Source organism: Melospiza melodia, chromosome Z (genome assembly GCF_035770615.1).
Source record: "Melospiza melodia melodia isolate bMelMel2 chromosome Z, bMelMel2.pri, whole genome shotgun sequence".
Classification (NCBI taxonomy): domain Eukaryota; kingdom Metazoa; phylum Chordata; class Aves; order Passeriformes; family Passerellidae; genus Melospiza; species Melospiza melodia.
The window spans coordinates 69302247-69311055 of NC_086226.1; the positions used below are offsets into that span (position 1 = coordinate 69302247).

Genomic DNA, 8809 nt, shown 5'->3' on the forward strand with positions numbered 1-8809 from the left:
ACAGAACTGATTTTTTTCAGGTAGGTATGACAGTCCATCTTCAAAATAACTTGGTTCTTGCTCTTATTCCAGTTATCAGTCAAGTGAATGACATCAATGAGTATGGCTTCATGGTATTTTGTGCACAGAAGGCAGCTTGCTTCACATGTGCCCTAAGTCAGGTGGAAGCACAACAGCCCTGGAAGCCAAGGCAACCGTCCCTATGGCAGCAAGCCTTGCTCCCAAGCTAACTCGGAGCTAGCTGGCCTCAAGTGGAAACAAATACAGCCTCCACACATCTGCAAAACCCGTGCTGACACAAGCACTAACTGTTTTGTTTAAGCTATAACAGGTGTAATGAACCAATTCTCTATTACGGTAATGATAAAATTTCCTCAAAGAGTAATTTTCTCAACAGAGAACATCCAAGCATAGCAAACCATGATACATCACAGGCATTTCCTTCTCCCTGACCAGGACAATATATCTTTATGGTAAACTGAACCCTTACCTTTTTGCGAACTCCTTCCTGTGTGCTGGACAGCTTGAGGAGAACAGGGGGTAGGAATTTGGAAATAATGTTCTGTAACTGCTCATCTGTTTCTGCATGGCCAAGACGTAAGAACACACGCTCCAGCTGATCTGCAATTAATTAAAGAAAGAAAAAAGAAAAAGAGAAACAAGTTGAAACTCAAAATTTCTGTAGCACAAAAACTTTTTCTGAACATCCCCTAATGGACTTAAAAGAAATGCTGCACAATGTCATTAGAGTACTTGTATCTCAAAAGCACTCATCACAGATTTTTAACACAAGAAAACAATTCATGGTAGAATCCAGCCTGATGGCTTCTAGTACTAGCTTTCACAAGTACAAGACCTCTCCTACCAAAGACAAAAACAATTAAGGCTGCCTTTGCATGTACAGTCCACACACCAGAAAACACAAGAAACAATTTAGTGAAAAATCAGTTTTTTTGAAGCTTGAGACAACTGTTCCAGGGTAAATTTGATACGCATAAGTTAGGGTTACAGGAGTATTCATACAACATCTTGACACAGGCTAACCTGTCCAGCACCTGTCCACTGGGGCACTTAGGTCTCCCAGAAAATCTGAACAAATGTTGGCTGAGCCAGTTACTTGTTTGTTTTAAGTAGCTGAACTGTTTTCACAGCACTATCATCAACAGGAGTAAGAGCACAAGCATGAAATGTAGGATACACTGTTGTGATCCTACTATCACGCCACAAAGCTGAGGTGTTTCAACCTGCCTTCCTCTGGCCAGCTGATCTACTCCCCAAATCCAGAAAGGAATGAACAAAAAATCATTTCATAAAAACAGATGACAGCAAAATCTTCCATCAATAGCTCAAGCACAAAGGCTGAGGATCATTTGTTTTTATAAAAACAAGGTTGAAAGTCCTTATTTTAAGTGCCAGCATGCAGCTGCCCCAACAGCTACACCAGAAGCAAGCAAAGCTTCCCCAACAACAGCAGCAATCCCAACAGCTGGACCGAGCAGAGTTCTTGTGCACAGGACCAAAAGCATGTTTTCCATCCTGCAGCAATGAAGCCCAGACCCAAGGGAGCAAGGAGACCCAATGCATTTGAAAAGCTAAAGGTCTTAAGACATCTTACCAAGAGGAAGTATTTCCCCAAAGACTAATGTAAAGTGACCTATGGTGAGCTGAGATTAGAGGGAGACCAAGGAGAGGCCTCCTTCAGCAGAGGAGGATCATCAAGCTGACTGTAAACAACTACAGTGGGGAAAAAAAAAAGAAAAAAAAGCACTGGTACAGGGCAGCAGTAAAGACTCAGGTGAATGGATATCGTTAGAACCAAAGTGAAAAAAAGGGATGTTGAAATGCAAATACAGCTCTAACCAGCAAACCTATGATGATTTGGCTTCAGAAGCTTTTACTGTCCTATTTTTAAAACCTGTGCTATCCCTGCATTCATAGCACCATTCCTCCTCTGCTAGATGCAGATTAAACACAAACATACCACTTCCAAAATCTCATTTTCTGCTGAGCAAATATGACAGCCAACTGAACAGACAGAGGACGATGAAATTTTACTGTCAAGGAAACTACTGCCAAAACTCTGCAGCATCTATACAATAAACTGAAGATATGAGTCAATCTCATTTCAGACTGATTTCACAGACGACTCAGGTGTCAGCTAGTCAATGGCTCTAACACTTATCTCATGTTTCAATTTTTATAAAAATCATGATATTTGACTTCTTTTCACCTTCCTTCTTGGGTCATCCTCCCCCCACCCCTCCTGTTCCTCCCTTCCCAATGAGCCCCTATTCAAGAACCTCTCACTACCACGCAGGCAGTAAGGGACTACAGAAGTCACATCAAGCAGCTAAAATTACTCTACTCTAACAATTAATAAAAACTATAAAATCTTTCCCCTTGGACCTAGAACTCCAGGAGAACACTGCAGATCCATCACTCTCAAGCAAGTCAACTGAGGAACTTTCTCAACATGTTCTTTAATATTGCAACAGATCAAAAAGAAGTGTAAGGAAACACAACCGAAGTTAGTTCCAAAGCCATTTGTTGGTAGCCACTGGAGGGCACACAGACCTTCTCAAAGGGAGAGAAACTGACCGAGTGCACTTCGCATGTGCTCTCAGGAAATGCAGCAATGCACTGAATTGCAAGCACCTGCCCCACTTCCAGCTTCCTCCATTATTCTCGTTTCAAGCAACAACCAGAATGGTTGAAATAATAATAATATCAAGAGCAATAATAATAGAAATCAGGAGGGAAAGAAGCTGTCTGTGAGATAAGTTTATTACTTTGCTCATACCTCTGCTGCAAAGTCATTTAAGCCCTAATACTGTCATCAGATATTCTTCTTTAACCATAATCATAACAAGACTCTTCAGCCAATTCAAGGATACTGGTACCTGGATGTAGTTAAGAAACTGGCCAGGAGTTTGTCAGAGTACTCTCTCATGCTGCTGATGCAGGCTGTATCCATAGCAGTGGGACAGGAAAACAAAGAGCTATAAAAACCTCCCAAGTTTTGTACATCAAACATTTCCTCCATGGTTTTTATTTTACTAACAATTAAGACCATCTCTCAAGCTGACAGCATTCATTACAGGAAATCATAAACACTGGTGATTTAAAGCACCACACTCAATGGCCCAGAAAAGTAATTGTAGATGAAGTATCTGCATCTCAAATGATGTGTCCTGTCTTCCTGTGTGCAGCAGACCTCCTGGCTGGCATGAGGAAAGTGCCTTTCCCTGAATGTCTCTTCACAGCCAGCAAACAGACCACTATGAGCCAGACATCAAACAACACAGCTCGTTTGCAACTGGTCTCAATTCCCCATGTCATGCATTTCCAAAGTTTTAAGTATAGAGCTAAAATCTTCTCCATCTGATTCTATAGCCCCTACTACCAACTGAAAAACCGCACTACTGCAATTTTAGGAGCTTATCTGATAGTAGAAAATAAGTGAAGCAAGATGTCTAACTTGCTTTACTACCTACCAAGGAGGATTGGGGGGTCAGGCAGAAAGGACAAAAACTGTTTGCAAAAAGCCTTAGCAGCTGGAAACCAACCTTAGAAAAATCATACGTGTGCCACAGCTATGACAGTTAGCATTTTACTATGGATTAAAAAGCACAATACAACAAAGAATAAGGTGCTTGAGTAAAAAAATCGGTAAGTAGATTTACTTTTAAAATACATACAACTAAATCCATGCAGAATTTGAAAGAGATATTCACATATTTTGGCACAATCACTTCTTTTCATGCTGCTGTGTAGTACTTTCACAAAAAATGTACTTTCACCAATTTTGTGGCACTTTTTTGAGGAAAAAAAGGTGCTTACAAGAAGACAAAGATAAATATGGAGAACTGAACAAAAGGCATTGCATATGAAGCAAACATTTCCTTCCATCGTATATAAAAGAAACAAGGGGCAGAAAAACAAGATGTATCTTTGTATCTCTATTTCCAACACCAGTGTTCAATTTGTGTAAACTGACATGGTATATTTGGAATCTGCAATTCCCAAGTAACCATGGCAATGTAGCTACCTATCTGTGAGGAAACACATGTTTCACTTCTGGTTCTTTCCAATCTCCATTTATGACTACAAGGAGGAACACTGGTTTCAGCACTTAACAACCTTGCAAAGACAAAAAAGAAAGGAATCACTTTCAAAACACAGATAATGCATAAAAACTCTACAAAAAACCTACATTGACAATGAGACACTAACTTCCAAATCCTGCAATACCATCCATAAAAGAATGAGCATTATTTTACATTTTGTTACTTCAGAATTGACCCTGTGGTCACCCAAGGTAACAGTAAAACCCCACAGCCTGCTCTCAGGAAAAACATGCCCTTCCCTTCCATTTGGTAAATACTGACATGGAGCTCGTCAAAGATAAGTGAGAGAATGACAAGGAGGGAAAAGGGATAACAATATGGATAAACAGTAAAATAGCTACCTCAACAGAGCCAAGAATTCAAAGAGTTTACCCTCATTATTTTAATTACCAAAAAGAAAAAGAAAAAAAAAAAGCCTGGCTATGCCACTGTATATCTGTATTTTTATCACAGAAATCTCTCAGTTCAGCCAAGCACAGTACCATTTCAAATCAGTTCCCTCTGGCATTTATAGATATTACATACAGCACACCAGTTATTCCACACAGAACCCTCAGCATGCACATTTGTGTAGCGGAGTATCAAGTAAAACACACCCTTCCTTTTATGACTCGAGAAACTGCTGGGGCTAGGACATGACAAACTAGCTGTACTTCACAGTTTGACTGTTAACCACAAAACATGTGAGGAACTAAAAAGAGTGTCTGAGTTGTCTGCAAAACAGAGCAGATCTGTGCACAAAGTTAGAATTTATCTTCACTTTCCTGAGAACTATCAGTTTGACAAGAGTGGTGGAACTGCGACAAAATAAATAATTTCTATAATGGTTTCAGTAAATCAGACAAAAACCCCTGAGACCCTCCTCTATTACCTGAACACCGCAGAAGCATTACAGGCACAAGCATCCCCTTACATTTTCTCCAAAGGGCCCTACATCAAATAAAGAGTTCTGGGAGCAAAAGCATTTCAATTTCACCTCCTGGATGGCAGGGGTAGTTTTAGGGGCAAGTTCCTACTAAAGGAAAAGCTCTAACACACCCTTTTGTCTCTCTAGAACTAAGTAACTCTTCATTATTCCACACGCAGAAGAATAAAGTTCCCATCTGCTGCTCAACTACTAAAATAGGAGTCAAATTCTTGTTCAAATGTTATTAGACACTGCGAGAAAATATAACTAGCATGATTATAGCAGCAAACAGTGAGTCAGGATTTGCTGGTGCTATTCTTGTCTCTACCAGTAACCCCTTGTGTGCCTACAACCAAAAACTTAAGGGAGCACTTGTATGAACAGGCCACTCAGCAGGTTGTTTTACAAGATTTGACTGGAAAAGGCTAGGAAGACCTGTTGGAGGAGGGATATACTATGGTTTTTCCCCATTATATTAATACACTTCTTTCATTGTAAAAGCTGGAATAGTACACCAGAACCCATGTTGCAATTTGCAATATTCCAGTCACAGGTTCTCCATTTGAATGGATGACTAGTATTACTCAAGATTATCTTGCCTTTCTTGTATCTGAACTCGTAGCTTTAGGGACAATTTACTGATTTTGAATTAATTTTTAAATTGCCATATCTTATGCTTTAAACAACCTGTCCTCTAAAAGGAGAAGCATCCTTTACACAGCATATTCACAGAGTTTCCATGTTTGACAGGGGCTATAGATGAAAACTTCCTACAGCCATGTGAATATAAAGCAAGGAAACTTGGTTCTCCAATCTAAAACTAATGGTAATCACTTTTGTTATTTCAAGACTAGTCGTCCTAGTCCTGAAAAAGAAATTATTTCTTTCCAAATATGCCGAAATTTAACTATTTGAATGTAACAAACGACAGCAAGCCCATATGGAGGCTCAGCTTCCCTCTCTTTCTCTACATGAAATTACTCTTTTTTCCATTAGCTTTAATAAATTTTTATTTAAGATTACAGTACCTTCTATTCAGTGACAGAGAGGCACCGCAAAAAACCCAAACTAAACAAAAAGAAATTTCCAAGAAGAGATTCCTCCTCCCACCCAAAGAAAAGATTCCTAAGCAAACCAATAAAACTCTCTCATTTTTGAAGGATGTCATGGTCAAATAACCTGAATGACATAATGTAATTATTAATGTGAATCTCAGTCTAGGGATATTTGTCTTTTTAGCCCAGCTTAAGAGAAAGGGCGGTGCAGCAACAGGCACATGGCTGAAGGACTAATTTTTTGCAGGATCAGATCTGGAGCCTTGAAAGTCAGAGTACGCACACATAAAAGCCAAGGAGTCACAAGGAAAAGATCTCACACTGACTGGTTTCACCAAGGGGAATCATGATAGCACTGTAAATCTAACAACAAAATTTCTTCAATGACAGCAGCAGTAAGAGCTTTCAGTGTCCTTACATCAATTTATCCCAGGTGTCAATGGAAAAAATATCTTGGCATTTGGGTCCTCCAGTTCTAGGATCAGTACAGCATCAAGATTCTTCTCTACTCCACCATGGGACCTTGGCTACATAAGGAATATTGCCACCCATTATCATATCACCCAGCCTAGTTCCAGTAACATCTAATAAAGCACAGAATTAGGAAGCTGTCTACACAGAAGCTCACAATTAAAAAAAAAAAAAAAAAAAAAAAAAAAAAAAACCCAACAGAGAACAATGAAAAAAATAAACAACAAATGAAGAAAGAGCACACAGAAATTCTTTAGTACTGAAAGCCAATAGTGCTCAAATATGCTCAAAGTATTTCTTCTGCCCTTTCTCTCTGACGACTGCCAAGTACTATTTCAGGGCTACCAAAGGCCCTCTCATTTGGCTGAGTCATATGCTATCTAGCTATTAACTCTTCACAGATAAGAACCATCTTTATGTCAGGCAGGAAACGCAAGGGAAGAGAAACCGCTTTTTTTGAAGTTCCATAAGCTTCTCCACAGAGCAGCTGATCGGGTGCTTTCCCAGAGTCCCTGAGAAAGGGTTCTGGAGACGACAAGAAGGCAGGGCCGAGCTCCGCAGTCTCGAATGCTCGGCGGCAGCGGCACCTCCGGTCATGTGCCGAGCGCCGCAGGGGCGGCCGCGATGCGCTCTCGCACCCACCGCCCGGCACAGCGCTCGGGGCGAACCCGCCCCGGGACGGGCCAGCCGGCGTTGTGCTCACGCCGCTGCTGTGGTTCAAACACGGCAGTCGCACAGCGCAGGGCGAGAGCACCGACGGGCAGAGGCGCTGCCGCCAGTGTCCGTACAGGAGCGGTGGGCGGAGGCCGCTCCCCCGGAGCCGGTGGTCCCGGCGACCCCAAGCTCGGTCCCGGCCAGGAGCCGCCGCCACCTCCCCGCAAGGTCACGCAGTCGGCGTGTCCGCGGACGAGCCGGGGACGCGGGAGGTGCCGCTGCTCTCGGTTTCCGCTTCCCGAGATGGCTTCCCACGGCCGGTCCGGTCCCGCTGCCATCACCGCCCGGCCGGGCCGGGGGCCGAGCCCCACGGCAGAGGAGACCCGCTGCGGGGAAGCTGCGGGGAAACTCCGGGGGGGTCGCCCGCCCGCCCGCCCCCGCTGTAAGTCCCTGCGCCGCGAGCACTTACTGAGCTCGTCCTGGGCGGCCGCGGCCATGTTGCCGGCTGGGGAAGGAGGGGAGGCGGCGAGAGACGCCCCGCAGCTCCCCCCCTCTCCGGCACCGGAACCGGGCCGGCGGCGGCGTCTCTTCTTCTCCTCCTCCTCCTCCTCCCCCTCCTCCCTCTCCACCCCCTCCTCCTCCTGCTCCCGGCAGCTCCCCTCGACAGCAGCAAGCTCCCGCTCTTCTGTCACCGCCAGTTCATATTTAGAGAGAGCTGCCGTCGCCACCGCCCGCCCCCGTCGCGTACACGGCTCGGCCCCGCCGCCGCCGCCCCGCGCGGCGGGCCCCGAGGAGGAGGTTTATGGGGGCAGCACTGACCGGAGTCCGCGCTGACCTCCATGGCGGCCGTGCCGGCTCCGCGCTCGGCACGGCGGCGCAGGGATGGGATGGGACGGGACGGGAGCGGCCTAGAGCGCCCCCGCGCGGCCGTGGGTGCGCCAGAAGCAGGGCGGAGAACCCCGCCTACAGCCGGGAAAGGCCCCGCCCACCGAGCGGCAGGGCCACGCCCCCCCGCCTCGGCCGGCGCTGCCGAGTGGCTATTCCAAAGCCTTTTCCTGAAGGGATAAAGCTGCTCCCTAGACCTCCTCCCCTGCCGTTCTGGGGTTACTCAGAGAGACCACCACACCGCGTCTTTCTCCCAAACTCTGGCATACCATGTGTGATCTCCGTAAGGAGCACCTTGGCAACATGCCCCAGCCGAGGCGTCGCTGGGTCACCTCTGGAAGCAGACCGCGTAGCGCCCACTCCCACCTGCCTCAGTGCTTCCTGCAGGCGCACGGGGAGAGATGGTGGTACCTCCCGAAAGCTCCTGGGCCAGTCCCAAGGCAGACGTGACTTCAAGCGACAGGTGTCAGAGGACTAGCTTGTTTCTCGAATCAGGAAAAAAAGCTTCTGTGCAGCGCTTTTTGCTTCATCTGTGCAATGTTTCTGTCTGAGCTGGAGTCCATTTCCCTCACAGCTGTCTCTTTCTCGGCTGTTTTAATGACCTGGAAAGGCTCGGGGTGGCCTTGGGCAGCCCACGCTCCAAAAGACGAAAAGAGGCTTCAGGTTTTTTCTCGGTCTTCAGTGTTTATTAGTTTTTTATCTAAAAGATT

The 8809-nt window shown here is 45.2% G+C and overlaps 1 protein-coding gene across 3 annotated transcripts in view; it reads right to left on the reverse strand.

Annotated features, from left to right (window-relative positions):
- Positions 1 to 8115, reverse strand: part of ECPAS (Ecm29 proteasome adaptor and scaffold) — a 57859-nt gene extending 49744 nt beyond the window's left edge. The window contains exons 1-2 of one of the 3 annotated variants that reach the window (XM_063180510.1): positions 8034 to 8115; positions 491 to 621 (exon numbers count right to left, since the gene is read on the reverse strand). In XM_063180510.1, the coding sequence (XP_063036580.1) occupies positions 491 to 621; positions 8034 to 8055 (153 nt within the window). In that variant the 5' untranslated portion in view covers positions 8056 to 8115. Of the gene's footprint in view, positions 1 to 490; positions 622 to 6507; positions 6667 to 7683; positions 7784 to 8033 lie in introns of those variants that run through there. The other 2 variants (XM_063180509.1, XM_063180511.1) reach the window with 2 other exon arrangements.
- Positions 8116 to 8809: the final 694 nt, after the last annotated feature.